This window comes from Notechis scutatus, chromosome 1 (genome assembly GCF_049901735.1).
Source record: "Notechis scutatus isolate UNSWTSFEM ecotype Mainland chromosome 1, rNotScu1.2, whole genome shotgun sequence".
Lineage (NCBI taxonomy): Eukaryota > Metazoa > Chordata > Lepidosauria > Squamata > Elapidae > Notechis > Notechis scutatus.
Window position 1 is genome coordinate 191,018,325 of NC_142009.1, and position 16,232 is coordinate 191,034,556.

A 16,232-nucleotide genomic window follows, 5' to 3' on the forward strand; every position below is an offset into this window, starting at 1 on the left:
CCAGGATATAAAAATGTTGTATGTACCGCAACTAAAGTTTAATTTGCTTTCAGTAAGGGTATTAGATAAATTAGGTTATGTAATTACTTTTAAAGATAATAATTGCATAATTGAAAAAGATAACAAAAGGGTAACTGCAGCTTTAAATGGAACATTATATGTCTTAGATAATAGTAAGAAAGGGGAGGCTCAAACTGTATTTAATAATATAAAGCCTCATGATGAATGTATCCATTTATTGCATAGGCGTTTGGGGCATGTAAATTTTAAAATGCTAAAACGTACAGTTGAGTTATCTGAAGGAATAAGGTTAAAACCTTGTGATAAATATTTGCGTTGTAATGTTTGCTGTGAAGATAAGAGCAAAGTATTGCCTGCAAATAGGCTAAATGGTTTCAAAACAAAAGAACCTTTAGAAGTAGTATTTGCAGACATCATAGGTCCAAAGAAACCCAGTATGGGGGGTGCTAGATATATACTCAGCATTATGGACCATTATTCTAGATATGGGTTTTGCTATTTAATGAAAAGCAAAACTGAAACATATCAACATTTTTTCAATTGGCTTAGGTTTGCTGAAAGAAAGTCTAAACGACAACTGATAACCCTGGTGACAGATAATGGCACGGAATTTGTTAATAACAAATTCCAGAACAGACTTAAGGTAGCTGGAATAGAGCATAAGAAGTCTGCTCCATACAGGCCAGAACATAATGCTTTTATTGAAAGAAGAGGCCAAACACTACAGGCAATGGTTAGAACAATGTTAAATGATTCTGGGTTACCTGATTCTTTGTGGGGGGAGGCTACAATGTGTGCTAATAACATATTGAACAACGTTGTTAATACAACAACAGGTGAAATACCATTCACCAGATGGCATGGCAGGAAACCTGATCTAAGTTACCTGCACACATTTGGTGCACCAGCATGGGTGCATATTCCTGCACAACTCAGAAAAAAGGGCAACATAGAGCTAAAAGATTTTTCTTCGTTGGTTATCAGGCAAACCATAGGGCATATAGATTTTGGGAGAAAGGCACATCTAAAGTGTTATGTAGTGCTAGTGCCCAATTTCTAGAACATGAAGGATGGGAGAAATTAGAACAGGATGCCAATAAAGATGTAATTATTGAATCCTATAGAAATCCCATTAGTTATCCCTGTAACTTTAAAAATAAAGTAAAGAGACAAATACAGGATGAAATAGTGCCCATAAAGGAAGAAACAGATTCAATAGCTGAACAGGATGAGGAAGATGAACAGGTAGTAGTTCAACAAAGTCCTCCTGTAAGCCCTGTAATTCCCAGAAGAACTACACGTATATCTAGACCGCCTGATAGGTACCAGGCTAACACAGTGTGCCAGATTAATCAAGTTCCTAATTCTGTTGAAGAAATTAAAAAGTATCCTACTAAGGAAAAAGAAAGATGGTATGCAGCAATGAATAAGGAACTGAATTCATTAAGTGATATGAAAGTGTATGAAAATGCCAAATTACCTGTAGGAAAGAAATCCATTGGCTGCAAATGGATATTTAAGGTAAAAACAGATAAAGATGGTAAATTAATCCATAAGGCAAGGTTAGTAGCCCAAGGTTTTAGGCAGAATGCTAATGACTATGATGAGGTGTTTGCACCTAGTCTTAAGGCAGCAACCTTGAGGGCAGCTTTAGTGTGGGCAGCTAGTAAAAACTATATAGTTAACCATCTAGATGTGGAAACTGCTTACTTGCATGCCCCATTAAAACATATTATTTATATGAAAAAACCTGTTGGTATTAAAAGTGAAAATAAGGATAATAATGATTGTTGGTTGTTAAAGAAAAGTCTCTATGGTCTTAAACAATCAGGCTATGAATGGAACCAGTATATTGTAAAGGAACTAGACAATATAGGATTTAAAGCTGGTTTAGCCGATCCATGTCTGTTTAAGAGGGAGACAAATGGGAAAGTATCATTATTATTACTATTCACAGATGACATTGCATTGATAACTGAAACTAATGATGAAGCAAATAAAATAATAGCATCATTAGGAAAGAGAATAAAGATCAAGCAATTAGGGGAGATAAAGAAGTATCTCGGTTTGAATATAAAGAAAACAAGGAAAGGTTTTAAGATATCTCAGGAAGATAAGATAAGCAAATTGCTAAAAGATTACAAGATGGAGCTTTGTAAGCCAGCTAAGACTCCAATGAGTCAGGAGTTTAGCAACACTGATGAACAAAGCCCTGAGTTTGATAAGGTGATTTATCAATCTTTAATTGGTAGTTTGAGTTATATTAGTATTTGGTCTAGACCAGATATATCGTACTGCGTGAATCAGTTGGCTAGATTCAATTCTGCACCATGTGAAAGACACTGGATTGCAGCTAAGAGGATATTAAGATATCTTAAAAAGACAATGAATTATTCATTGTATTTGGAACCAAAGGGTGATTTAATTCTGAGTGCTTATGCAGATGCTAGCTTTGCATCAGAAAGAGACACTAGAAAGTCGACTTCAGGAACAGCCATAATGCTGGGTAAGACATTAATAGGCTGGAAGTCAATAAGACAACAGCATATAAGTTTGTCTACTATGGAGGCAGAATTCTCCTGTTTATCATTGTTATGTACAGAATTAATAATGTATAAACAAATATTAATTGATATAGGTATAACTGTAGATTATCCTATAATTATTCATGAAGATAATCAGGCAGCAATTCAAATGGCCACAAATATTGGAGTAAAAACAAGGAGCAAGCATACAGATCTAAGATACCTAAACGTGAGACAATCTGTAAGAAGTAAGATGATTCAGCTAGAGTACTGTATGTCGGAGGACAATTTAGCTGATAATTTTACTAAAGCCCAAGGTGCCAGTAAGCACCAGGAGAGTTGTGAAAAAATATGGGATAAGATTGTAAAGGTATTATATATTTATTTCACCCAAAAGGGGAGTATGTTAGGTATAACATTGATACCAAATATGGTTTGGGTGAATAAATATATAAAACTTAGATATTATGGTTTAAGTGCTTATCACTTTAAGCACAATGCAGCAGGCAATTAGCCGATTAAGGGTGCGGTTAGAAGTTACAATATAAGGAAGCATTAGAAGCTGGAAAGCTTACTCTGTCTGTTACTTTAACTGTGTGCTGCTGCGACTTACTGTGTGTTGCTGTGACTAACTGTGATTACTGACTGTGAGTGCCTGTGACTGAACTGTTATTGTTTGCTACTGTTTGCTGATTTACTGCGTAATTCTACTGAATATCCAGCGTTTGTTTCTCTGGAGAGTGAAACCGGAGGAGGAGAAGATATCTTTATCGGCTGATAAAGATATTGCAAAGACTCTTAACTTGGACTATACTAGTGAGTCTTACTGGATGGAAATACTGTGAATGACTTAATGGACTGAATGACAATGCTTTAAACTCTAACTGGATTAAAAACTATTTAAACTACAAACAGTGTTTGTGTTCAGTGTGTGTATACTCTGGGGCCCTTCCACTCTCGTTTGGCTTCCTGGCTTGACTACTGCTGCAATACTCTTCTAGGGGTTAATCCCCAAACCCTAACAATGGATCAGATTTTAGAGCTTATCCACACAATGGATTTTCTCTTGACTATATTCCAGGCACAATTGATTCAATATGCAATACTGAGACTTGCATACATTCACAGATTACCGTATTTTTTTGGAATATAAGACGCACTCCCCCCCCCCCAAAAAAAGTGGGTGGAAATGTCTGTGCGTCCCGGTCCCCACCCTTCGGCCTCTGCCTCCCAGCAATTTGCCTCCTTGCAGCAAACAGCAAACAACCTGGTCTGCTTGAGCACAGCCTGACTAGCACAAGCAGCTGATTGTCAGTTGGATCGTCCTCCCAACGATCAGCTGTTTCAGGCTGCAGGGATCGCCATCACCTATTGCTGCCTCCGCATGCCCCATTTTCGGCCTCCACATCCCGTTTTCAAACTCCACACAGCCTGTTTTCGGCCTCCTTGTGCCCCATTTCCTGCCCATTCCGGGTGGCGGGGATTGGAACAGGCGGAAAATGGGATGAAGAGGCCGAAAATGGGGTGCGCGGAGGCAGCAATAGGCAATGGCGATCCCTGCAGCCTGAAGCAACTGATCATCGGGAGGATGATCCAACCGACAATCAGCTGCTTGTACTAATCAGGCTGTGCTGAAGCTGACCAGGCTGTTTGTTGCAAGGAGGCAAATTGCTGGGAGGCAGAGACAGATTTTTTCCCCTTGTTTTCCTCCCCAAAAGCTAGGTGCGTCTTATACTTCAGAGCATCTTATACTCCGAACAATATGGTATTTCTCTAATACTTAGTTTGAACACAAGAAATATCCTATTATATTTAGAAGCAGCTTGCAATTCACCTAGATTGGGCATTAACATAAAAGCCAATATAGAAAACTATAATTACTGTTACTATTTCTGATGCAAAGTGTCTATTTTCCTGAATAAACAGAGTACTGCTGCCAACAAACCAGTATTAACAGATAAATTAAAATTTTAGCCATTAGCTTGAAGATGGTTAGTTTTAATTGGTAAGCCTATATTAAAGGAAAGGGTTTTTTTTGCCTCCTTTAATTCTTCTGTAAGGCACTTAAACAGAAAATTAATTAATTCAGATAGGTAGATAGATAAGAGAGACACAGAGAGAGAGAGAGAGAGAAATTCCAAATAGTCAACAGCTTCCTATTTCTGTTATATAACGGTCTTTTTATGACACAGAACATATTCCACTTACAAGGCAGTATATCTATCCATTGCAGACTGTACATCTCTGCGATAAACAGTTCGGAGAATTACCATGACTGGGTCAAATTCTTCATCCCAGATCTCAGCTGTTAAAAAGAGCCAGTACATATTTACTATTATATTATGATTATTTTATTGTCATAATTTTATAATTCATAATATGCACGAATTCATAATTTAATTATGATACTACATATATCATAATTATGGTAATTTCATATAAAGCTATGTATGTACCATATAGATGAATAGATCAGTAACAGAATGCACTTCGTTTATCCTCACAATCTCCATTATCACAACCTTTCTTCCCCAAGATTAAAACAGAGCAATATTATCCATTATATTCTTTTTTACACATCAAAAGTCACCATGTTTCTTTAAATCAAGTGATTAAGAAAGCAAAAGCACGTATCATTCAAGCATACATCATATAATTAACACTATGTAACTGGTTTTAAAAAATGAAATAGAAGTATTTCTGATCTTTTTAGAGTGCTTAAAATAAGTTGCAAATGTACAGTACATTAATACATTTTATCCTACCTTTAGGTGTATACATTCCTTGCTGCATGGAACCCCCTGCCTCAAATACAGGGGCTTTAAAATCAGCCACAGCAGACAGCATTGATTCAAAACTTAAACTTCCAGGAATAATGCCACTTTTAGGATTAGGATTTTCTGGAATGTTATCATTTGGTTAAGACAATAGCAATCATTAAGAAGATATTTTGTGCAGCAAGGTTTGCCTATAAACATTGTATGTAACTGTTTAGAAGGAAAAACCTATCAACATTACCTTGTGAAAATGCTGAATTTCACCACAAGAGGTCTCTATTAGATCATTAAAATTTGAATCCCATTCTAATTATTTTAGTCTTTTGAGGATTACAGGAATGAAATTTGTAGTACATCTTTAAATAGCAAAATTTATATCGCTAGAAGAATAATGGTATACTGCACTCTTCTGGTTCTTTGTATACATTGCATAACTTTTAAACAGATTTATGTTTCAAACTATCAATTACATAAGATATATGCTTATTTGTCCTGGTTCCTTCTATCCCTACCCAGAATTCAAGGCCCAACAAAGAGAAGGCACTTTACCTAAATGCCAAAATACACACAGATTTTGTGTCACTTCTTTAGAAACAAATTGTAGAAGCAGTCAGGATAAAGTGTGATAGATTTCTTACATCAAAACTAGAGAGACTTGGCTTACTGATAGCATTTTGCCAATCTGGTAATACAACAAAAGTTTAAACTTTATTCCAAGGTTGATGTGATTTTTATATGTAAAGCTTAGCCACAAATAACGATTAACTTGATACGGGGTAACACAAGTTCAAAATAGTTTTATTTGTAAAACACATGAAAGGAAAATGCAACAGAATGCCTGAAATCATAAATTAAATAATTTCACAAGGATATAAGGTCCAGTAGAGAACTATGAGTTCTGTCATTCATGCAGAGCTGAGCTACCATTTCGGCTCTTAAAATCTCATCATCTGTCATCCCTAGAAAAAAATTGATAGGGAAATTAACATACTCAAAATCTAAGAAATAAAAGATTTATGTTTACTATACAACTTTCCAACTAAATGATAAACCTGTTTAAATGGCCTAAAGTGTATTGAAGACATCCAAGTATAACACATGTGCCTTACAAGCCCTGTCTCTTACAAGCTATGTAAGAGATCTTAATTAGACATTGGGTCCCACTGAGTCCATTTAGGCTTATTTCTGGATAACACATATATAAAATGCATAGTAAATTAACATCCTCCTCAATCTGATGCTAACATTCCATTGTTAATTTTTTGTTTACATATATTTCAATTTTTGAAAATAGTTCTATCCCACCCTCATTATGTTGGTCCATGATCATAATAAAGATTTGATTGAGCTCTCCAAACAATTAACTTTTACCTATTAACAATAAATCCCCACATGAGTCAGAATACTTCAAAAGAGCTTTTATGAATACAATGCATATACAATATAAGAATACAGTCTGATGCAAATTCATCTGATCATTTGGTCCAACACAAGCTTGAATTTTGTTAAGTCATCAGAAATGAACTGTTTCCAAAATAAAGACATGGAAAAATAAAAAGCTCAAATAAAGAGCAAATGCTAACCATTTTGCCATTACTGATTATTTTTCTAACTGACACTAGATTTCACTCTTCCATGGAAATAAGTAGGACAAGAAAAGCTAAAGCTTCTTCTTCTTTTTTTAGTAGTTTGTAGTTTGGATAGAATAGAATAAACCTAACGCTAACTTTAGCCCTAAAATCTAGCTAAAGTTTGGAGAGCAGAGCAAAGGCCCCTCCCCCATTGCCAAACCAGAAAAAAAATGTTGGATCTGGCTAATTCTGTTGTGGATGGCAGGGGTTAACTAGAGTATTCATCTACCTAGCTGTAAAATAAACTAACATCTTCTCTTTCAGAGGTGAAAAAAAATGGCTCTTGTTGCAGGCATCCTGGAGACTTCAAAGTTCTCAATCAGTAACAAACTAAATAAGGAGAACCAGATTATTTTTCCAGGATGTCCAAGCAAAGTCAAGAAATACTTCTATCTTTATCCCTAACAGAGACAGTTGAAAATATTGAACTAAATGGAACTGATTTGATCTAGTATTTATTTATAAAAAAAATATTGACTGCCCATCTTACCACAAGGAAACTCTGGGTGGTTTACAATCATGAAAGTTAAACATAAATATACTAAAAACATAAATTAAAACAAGCAAAATGCTACGATCCAATTAAAGATGGGGAGGGCAGGGCCAGGTTGTGGGGAGGTGGGTTCTATTGTTAATCCATCAACCACCTCCACTGTGGTCTTTTCCCATTGGGATCCCAAGTTACTATAAAGCAGCTTTCTACAATTCTCCAGTTTTGTAAGTCTTTAACTAGAATGGATAATAAAAAATTAAGGATCAAAACAATAATGCTACACATTTACTTGGGAACGAGCTCCATGAAATATAACAGAACAGAACTTCTGCCAATGTGGCACTCAAATTAAGAATTATTTGTTGGCTTCCTGAACTAAGCCTTCAATATAGCAGTTGCTTGTAAACAACAAATATGAACGCATATTTAACCAGGTTGCAAGAAATAAGAAAATAAATTGTTACCAAATAGTTTGTACCTGTTTTTATCTGCCCCACCCCCATAATTTAAAATTCATTAAGGTCTGTGTTACGCACACCTGCATAAATAAGCTGCTAAAACTAAAGCATAGAAGAAAAGACTCCAAGTTCACCTAAATGTAAACGTAGACTTAAAAGAATGACAAGAAAGGTTAAAGCGCCTTCTAACATTGACCTCTCATGCTCCGAATCTAGCACTGTATTCTGATGTTGGGAAGCCATTGTTAAGAGATCGACCACTTTGAACCTATAGGGATTAAAAAAAAAAAAAGACAAATTCAGAAACATAACTGTGTAAAGGTTTGAAGAAACCTTTGAATTCATGTGACCCCAAAATCTATTATTGCTAACTTGAGAGCATTGTGAAGCTGTAGAATTAGCCAAACAACAGTATTAGCTTAATTTGCAAGCTTTCATATCAGCATCCTATCTATTTCTAAAGCTTCTTGGACCTATCTTGTATTTTTCCTCATTGTACTCTACAGCAAATGGAACTCAGAAGAGAGCAAGTATGGGCTAAATATTCCTAACATCTATGAAGGCAAGAAAATCACGTAACTAAACTCTTGCTGATTTTCTCTCTTTAACTTTTTGACATTGCTAAGAGGATGAAATTTGGGAGGAAACTCTATAAAGATAACCTGAGCAAGAAAAAAAAATCTAGCCTAGAAAAAGTTGGCTATATTGCTAAAGAAAAATTATCAGTCAAAATAACATGTGCATTGGGATACGTGCTTTCTACCAAACTAAGAGACACCTTCTGACCAGTGTACTATTTGATGTTTTGAGGCATCCAAGTATGGGATACTGGTTGTTGCTTACTCACTGTTTTGTTTAGTGACTGTTCAAAGTTACTACAGTGTAGTAACTTTTGACCAATCTAATTTGCCTAGCATTTTGACCAATCTAATTTGCCTAGTTTCTCTCTTTTCCTCACATCTAAATAGTTTACAGTTTTAAGAATGCATACGGTGGACATATTAGTTGGATGTATGTTTATTGTAAATTGGCTTTTTCTGTTTGTTGGTATACAAGCAGAATAAATAAGGGTAGTTCTCAACTTATGACCACAATAGAGCCCTTTCTAACCATAGTTGTTAAGTGAATCATTGCAGTTAGTAGCAAAATTATTAAAGGAATCTGGCTTCCCCATTGATTTGCTTGTCAGAAGGTCGCAAAAGCTGTTCACGTGACCCCGGGACATTGCAACCTTCATAACTACGAGTCCATTGCCAAGCATCCAAATTTTGATTATGTGACCACAGGGAGGCTGCAATGGTCATAAGTGTGAAAAACGGTCATAAGTCACTTTTTTCAGTGCCATTGTAACTTTGAACGGTAACTAAACAAACTGTTGTAAGTAGAGGATTATCTGTAGATGATTTTTATATAAAATAATAGCACATTACCTTTCAAAAACTGAGGAAATAAAATAATCGGGGTCAAGTCGAGAAGCACAAACCTTCAAAGAAACACACATACACGTTAGTTATCATATTCAATTATGTACTAACACTAAGTGATGGAGTCAAAGACAGCGTTGACCTACCTGTAACAGATAAATGTCAGGATCAATCATAGAATTACAGAAGTGAGACTGCACATATGTCATGGCTTGTCCTTTAATCTGCAGGCCGTTCCTTACCCACATATTACTATGAATTTCAGAAAGGCTTGCCTACCAAATGTGGAATAAAAGGAAAACAATTTCCACATTATTATATTTTATAATCGTAGATAAACATGTGATCTATTGACTATCTGTGTTATTTTTATTTCCTGAAAATACATTCTTATATTGAGTTATACAGTTTTTGCAGCAGATCTCCAGCAAGATTGGAACCTATCAAAATATTTGTTCTTTTTAGGACCACATATTGTATGTATGCTATCTCAAGAAAGTAGCAACATATCTAAGTTTCTTTGTATGATTTAGTGCATCTTCAGCTCCTAGAATAAATTTAAATATTCAATAAAACAAAGTAGTCCTGATAGTACCTTGCCTATTTTACTTGTATTTAATTTCCTTTGAAAATTTTGTCTTGCTTTTGTTCTTTGTAAACTTGCATTATCTAGCAATTTGTCTTTCTTTATTGTGCTCCTCTCATAAACATAAATATAAATTGAAACGTAACAACATAAAATGCTTTGACATAAATGACAGGAGTTTGATAAATACATTCAAGTTGGACACTAGAGTCATACATCCAGCTATAAAACAATTGCAATTTAGACTAAACAATTTAGTCTTCCAAGCTTTTGGGCTCGTGCTGGAGCCCATCTTCAGGGAACTTATCTCTAGCAAAGTGTGAGCTGTTCTGTGTGTGGTATTTATAGTGCCTGTTGCACTGCACACAGAATACCATAGACAGAACAGCTCACACTCTGCTACAGAGAAATTCCCTGAGGATGGGCTCCAGCATGAGTCTGAAAGCTTGGAAGATTAAAACTCTGGTCCCAGTGACCAATCCAGATTGGATCCTGCAACATTATCCTGGGACACATATATCCGCCTTCATTCATATAAATCAATTGCTTCCAGTAAATCCAAGGCAAACTGAATACTCTGTCTATGAAATTTCATCAGTGATCACTATTTGACACCTCTCTAAAGTTTACATAATAGTATGCTGAGATAAGAAAAGATTTACCTGAATTTGAAGTGGATGAACCATTAGTTTCATCAACATCTCTTGGTCTGGAAGAAGTGAATCTAAATCTACCTCTTGACATTTAACAGCCTATAAATAAAGTAATTGCATATTATATCCTGAGGTAAATCACAAATCTACTTGTAGAATGCCCAATTTTACTCTGCAAAAATGATTTACCTACCTTACTCAAAAACATAGCATAGTAGCGATGCAACGGGAGGTGAAACGTAACCTGATTAGGAGTAGGCTGCAAAAAAAGGACATTACACTATTAATAAGAAATTCAACTTGGGGATTATGACAGTAGTTTTCTGGACTTCAGGAAACATTCATAGTCAGAACTCAATTTTGCCCTGAAAATCAAGGTCACGGAGTCCCCACTTATCAATGTTTTCTGAAACATTCAATTCATAAAATAAATGTGTCTTTGAAATAATCAGTAACATAAAAATGAATATGAAGGAAAAATCTGATAATGAACAAGGAGAAATGCCATGTAAGATTTTTTTTAAAAAAAAAGCTTTGCAAGTGTATTTGTCATTTCATTAACAAAGATCCTTTACAAATCATGCCATACAAGTCACAGCATCTTCCAAAAGAATCTATGGCCTGCAATGTGTAATGCTCCCTGCATAGACCAGCCCACCAATTCAAATTACAAGCATATTCCTTATTTACTGAAATATTGTCTTATGTTTTTAATTAAATATTTAGGATAAAAAAATCTAAATTTCAGCATATCCCAATGAATTTATATTTTCACATATTTGTGACAGCAGAAAATTCTTCATTGTGCAGAAGAAATATCAAATATGAACTGGTAACCAAGAAATGTAGGCTAAAGAAAAAAATCAGTATATTTAATTCTAAAATTATATGGTAATATTATATGGTATGATACAACATTCAAATATCAAATTAAGTATATAGGATATACCCACCTCATCTACAAAGTTGATTGCATCAAACCAATCCTGAAGTGCTTCTAGGCAGTATCTAACAACATTTCGTGTGTACTCTTCCGTCTCCTGAAGTGAATTACAAATGTTGCACAGACTGAAAAAAACAAAGGCTTGTAGCACTTCAAAGATGTAGCAAGGTAAATAGGAGGGCTGCAGCTTTCATCTTTCTTTTTTGTTCCCCCTAAAGTGCCTTGGATTTACAGAGCTCCATTCATGGGAACATTAAACAGAGAGGTGATTTTTTTTGGCCATTACTTCTCACCTAACAGTGGCTGGAAAGATTGCCCCCAAAAGGACCTTCTGTACACTACTACAGACAGGGAGAGGGGCTTCACATGAAAAATGGGGGGGAGGGAACCCTCTCTGCTTCTCTCAATTCCTTCCATGAACAGAAAGAGGATCTGTATTTAAATGAAAGCCCAATGTCAATATTGGAATCAAAAAAGAAAGCAAGGAAGTATTACAGATTTCAGGAAAAATAAGAAACAGTTATGCATTTTCCAGGAAAACTGCAGACTTGTTCCTCACGCATGTTGGGAATCAGCCAATATTCCCATAAATTATATTCTCTTCTTTCTGGGCATGAATTTCTTATAGTTGTGTCTTAGGCTGAATGGCTCTTTCTGACCAGATATTCAGGCCAACTGGCATAAAATATTGTGTTGGCCCAACAGATCACAAGACACAGTAGCTGATGTTTGATTTGACACAACTGCATACTGCTTTTTAAAATATACAATCATAAAGATCCACAAGAGAGAGAAAACAATATAGCTCAACTTACCCTGATTTTGCAGTGTGACAGTAAGCCCCACATTGGTTGAGCACAGGCCTCAAGTTCAGCAGCAAAAGCAGCGTAGTACGTCTGGGATTCAAACTCAACATGTTCATTAAGTTCTCTTTTATTTAAATTCATGCCTTAAAAGATTGAGACAACATTGTACATTTTAGCTATGAATAATAATGCATTTTTCACACTATTCAATAAATCTGCTGCTAACTATTTACAAAAACTGTTTCAGGGTTGCATTAAACAACAAAGTTAGTTGTCAAACATGTGTGGGATAAACATTAAAAGCAAGGAAAATGGCCAAACAGAAAAAAAAATTAGAAGCTTAATCCCTTTACAGCCTATGTTCAGTGCAAACTGATGTTACAACAGTTGGAATACTGTTGTAATTGTAGTAGCCAATTAACTTCATTAATTAATTTCAATTAATTTCAATATTTGTAACAGCTTTTGAAAAACAATCATTATAAACCCCTCCATATGTTTTAAAATGTTTTGTCAAACTGTTTCTCTATTCAAAAATAACGTGTATAATCAATGAAAGCATCACATACCTTGAAAAAATGACACAAAGTTCATCCATGTTACCAGTAGCCTGTGATCTTCCAAAAATTTCTTAGCCACACTTTGATGCGAAAGGATATTAATAAAGTCACTGACAAGTGGCCAGTAAGTATTGTTTTTTAAGAGTGCTTCTCCACAGTTCACAACTACATGTAAACTGTTCTCCTCATCTAAAAGTAAAAGCAAATGTTAACAATGTGTTAAAGACGTAATAGTTAGATAAAAGGCCACATATTAAGGATACATAGGGAAACAGAAAACCTGCTGTTATCTTATCTCAGTATTGATAGAACAATAGTAAATTCTCTTGGAACCAATCAATGAATGGGATGGATTTAATAGCATTTTTTCCAAAATTACTTCAAATGGGAGAAGAGGGAATAACCACAGTAGTCCATAGGGGTTCTTGGCAAAATTTGACTTATCCTTGCTCAATGATGGCCAATATTCAGACATCATCTCTGATAAATACTAACAATCAGAGGAATGTTTGAGATGGTCCCAAAAGCTATATTAGGATTGATGATAGTTAGAGGTAGACAGCTGCATCTGAAAAAGTCCACAGGCCTTTCCTATCTGAAACAATGTGAAGTGGACAATGCTGAGACAGAAGTTGCTATTGATAATTGCAATTTCATCAGGGGTGAAAAAGCATGGGCTACCGATATGAGGAATATGATGAAAAAGAATGAGGTTTGATTACAGCCACACTTAGCCATAATCTTTTTTAATCCTAGGCAGCTCATATCAGACTTCCTACAGAAGAAAATCCCTTCCCATCAAAGGAAATCTTCGTAATTTGATGATGTAAAGCTACTGCCAGGCTATTTTGGAAACCTATTCATAGAAACCAGAGCTACCAGGTGCTTAAGATTTACAAAGGAAATGGGATAATAAGCTGTGCCTCCATTTATTTGTGCACTGGACTAGAAAAGAATCCTTTTTACCTGCTTAAAAGATTTAGCTAGAGAAGTTGGATCATTTCACATGGGGCAGAACCCATTTGATTGAAAGTATAAATGTTATAACAGAACAGTATCCAAGTCTCTTCAATAACCTGAAAGCAACACGATGACCTTAACAAATGGTGGATTTCAATTTCCTTAATTCCACCCAGCATGGACTCACTAGAAGTAAAACCCGACAATTTTCAACAACCTTGGGAGAAAAATCATCATAAAGCAAGATATACACTCACCTTGTAACTCACTTTTAATAAGGCAACTCTCCATCATATATAGAAGGACAGTAACCATAATATCAAGCAGTTGGCATTCTTCTGTCACTTGACGTGCTAATTCCTCATTGCTGAATAGCTGGACGCTAATGTGTACAATTCTGTTAGACATGGTATCAGATTCATGGCTTTTTTTCAGTGTTTTCATAATAAAAGCATAATGCTGCACAAATGTTTTAGTAAAAGCAATCTGTAATGTATAAAACAAATATTAGTGTTACAATTTGCTCTTTCCATATATGTCATAGTATTTATGTACTGTGTATATTATTTCAATTATTTTACACCAATCTGGATGATTTTTAGAGGTTTATAAAAATGAAACTTCAATAATAAAAACAATAACAACTCAAAATACAATATCCATAGCACAATTTCTCAGTGAAGACCACATTATAATTCATTCTATCCTTCAATTCCTATCTTCAAAAAGTCAGGTCTGACAAGCTTTTCTAAAGGTCCTTAAAAAGAGGGCCAACTTCACCTCAAAGGCCACCCTATGCATAGAAAGGAAGCTATGATATCTAATTCTCTCGTGGTCATGTGGTCAGGGAAAACAATATATTGCTTGATAGCGGGATGAGCAGCATATAAATGTAATGAGTAAAAATAAAATTTAAAAATATGTCAAATCTAATTGTTAAAAAGTAAAGGACAAGTGAAAAAATACCACTGATCAAAATTGGGAGCCAAGTAGTCCACTGTATTAGTGTAGATCATATAAAATTAAAAAATACTTTAAATAGTGTTTCTATATATATGTTGCAGATAATTTTTAGCTAAACACAGCTGATACAACTTCAGTATTTGCAGTCTCAAACTATTCACCTCACTGACCCCTTCAAGAAGTTTCCGGCTGTTCACTGATCCCCTGCCTATACTTATTATATGAAAATAATTAAATAAATACTAATTTAATTGACACGATTATGAAAAGTAGTAGTAGTAATAATAATGAACTCCTTAGTCATATTGACCCTTTGATTTTGACCTCTTTGGGGAAACTTTAATGTATAAAGTACAAGATTAAACACAACATATTTCTACAAAATTCAGTATATGCTCACTATTTACATGCAGTTCATTACAAGTTCAAAATAACAACTAATACGACAAGTATTAATTTGGAAACATTTTTGATATGCATTTTGTAGCAGTTCCTTTGGCAGAAATAATTGTTTCCAAATGTTTCCTATAGCCAGCTAAGAGTCTTTCTACAGTTGCATTTAGATTTTATCCTCCCACCAAGCCTTTTTTGTAGAACTCTTCCACACAAAAATATTCTTAGGTCTCTCTACATGCATTGTGTATTTGAGATCTCCACATAAATTTTCAATAAGCTCCAAGTCTGGGGTCTATGAGGCTTTTTCCAAAACCTTTGCTTCTCTTTCCTGGAAGATCTTCATGGTTAATTTGAAGGAACGTTTTAGATCGCTGTCTTGCTGAAATACCCAGCCTCTTTCCAAATTCAATTTCTTCAGTTTTAGGACCATTTTGAAGAGCAATTCCACTGCGGTAATCTAGTTAGATTAGTGGATAACTGTAACAACATTCTTTGCCCAGAAAGGCTCTTAATTGCATATCTGCCTAAACTAATCAAAAGTTCGCAGTGAAAGCTCTTCTAGTGACCTGCAAATCTCACATTTCCAAATTGCAATTCTAATTATTTACAGAAATATAAGCCTTCCTGCAAGGCAGAAAAACCTCTTCCTCCTCTGCACTTATATTTGCAGATGCTGCCTAGCAGTTTTGTTCAGGATTTGTCTGTTTATTTCTCCTTTGTTTTTTGTTTTGCCTTTAATTTTAAAGTTAATGTTGACTCCTAGCAATTACCTGGACTAAACTGTAGTTTTCTTGACAAGGTTTTCAGAATAACATTCCCTCTTTCCTAGGCCTGAGGGAAAGTGACTGGCCCAAGGCCACCGAGTTGACTTTGTGCCTGAGGTAGGACTAGAACACCAAGGATTCTAGCCTGATGCCTTAAACTGGCTTATTCAGAATTACTCAGAATAATAAACTTTATTTTTTAGAAGAACAGAATAAAAATAACCTGTTTTGCAGAAGGGCAGGCAGCTAAAAACTCCTCTAGACATGTTAGA

At 35.1% G+C, this 16,232-nt stretch overlaps 1 protein-coding gene across 6 annotated transcripts in view; it reads right to left on the bottom strand.

The window, feature by feature from the left end:
• Positions 1-16,232, bottom strand: part of UBR3 (ubiquitin protein ligase E3 component n-recognin 3) — a 100,358-nt gene that overhangs the window by 59,788 nt on the left and 24,338 nt on the right. For all 6 annotated transcript variants that reach the window (XM_087949741.1, XM_087949742.1, XM_087949744.1 and 3 more), the window contains 12 exons: positions 14,095-14,323; positions 12,887-13,066; positions 12,327-12,460; positions 11,522-11,608; positions 10,762-10,827; positions 10,578-10,667; positions 9,476-9,604; positions 9,336-9,388; positions 8,040-8,173; positions 6,195-6,282; positions 5,312-5,451; positions 4,755-4,851 (listed from right to left, as the gene is read on the bottom strand). In XM_087949741.1, the coding sequence (XP_087805867.1) occupies positions 4,755-4,851; positions 5,312-5,451; positions 6,195-6,282; positions 8,040-8,173; positions 9,336-9,388; positions 9,476-9,604; positions 10,578-10,667; positions 10,762-10,827; positions 11,522-11,608; positions 12,327-12,460; positions 12,887-13,066; positions 14,095-14,323 (1,427 nt within the window). The remainder of the gene's footprint in view (positions 1-4,754; positions 4,852-5,311; positions 5,452-6,194; positions 6,283-8,039; positions 8,174-9,335; positions 9,389-9,475; positions 9,605-10,577; positions 10,668-10,761; positions 10,828-11,521; positions 11,609-12,326; positions 12,461-12,886; positions 13,067-14,094; positions 14,324-16,232) is intronic.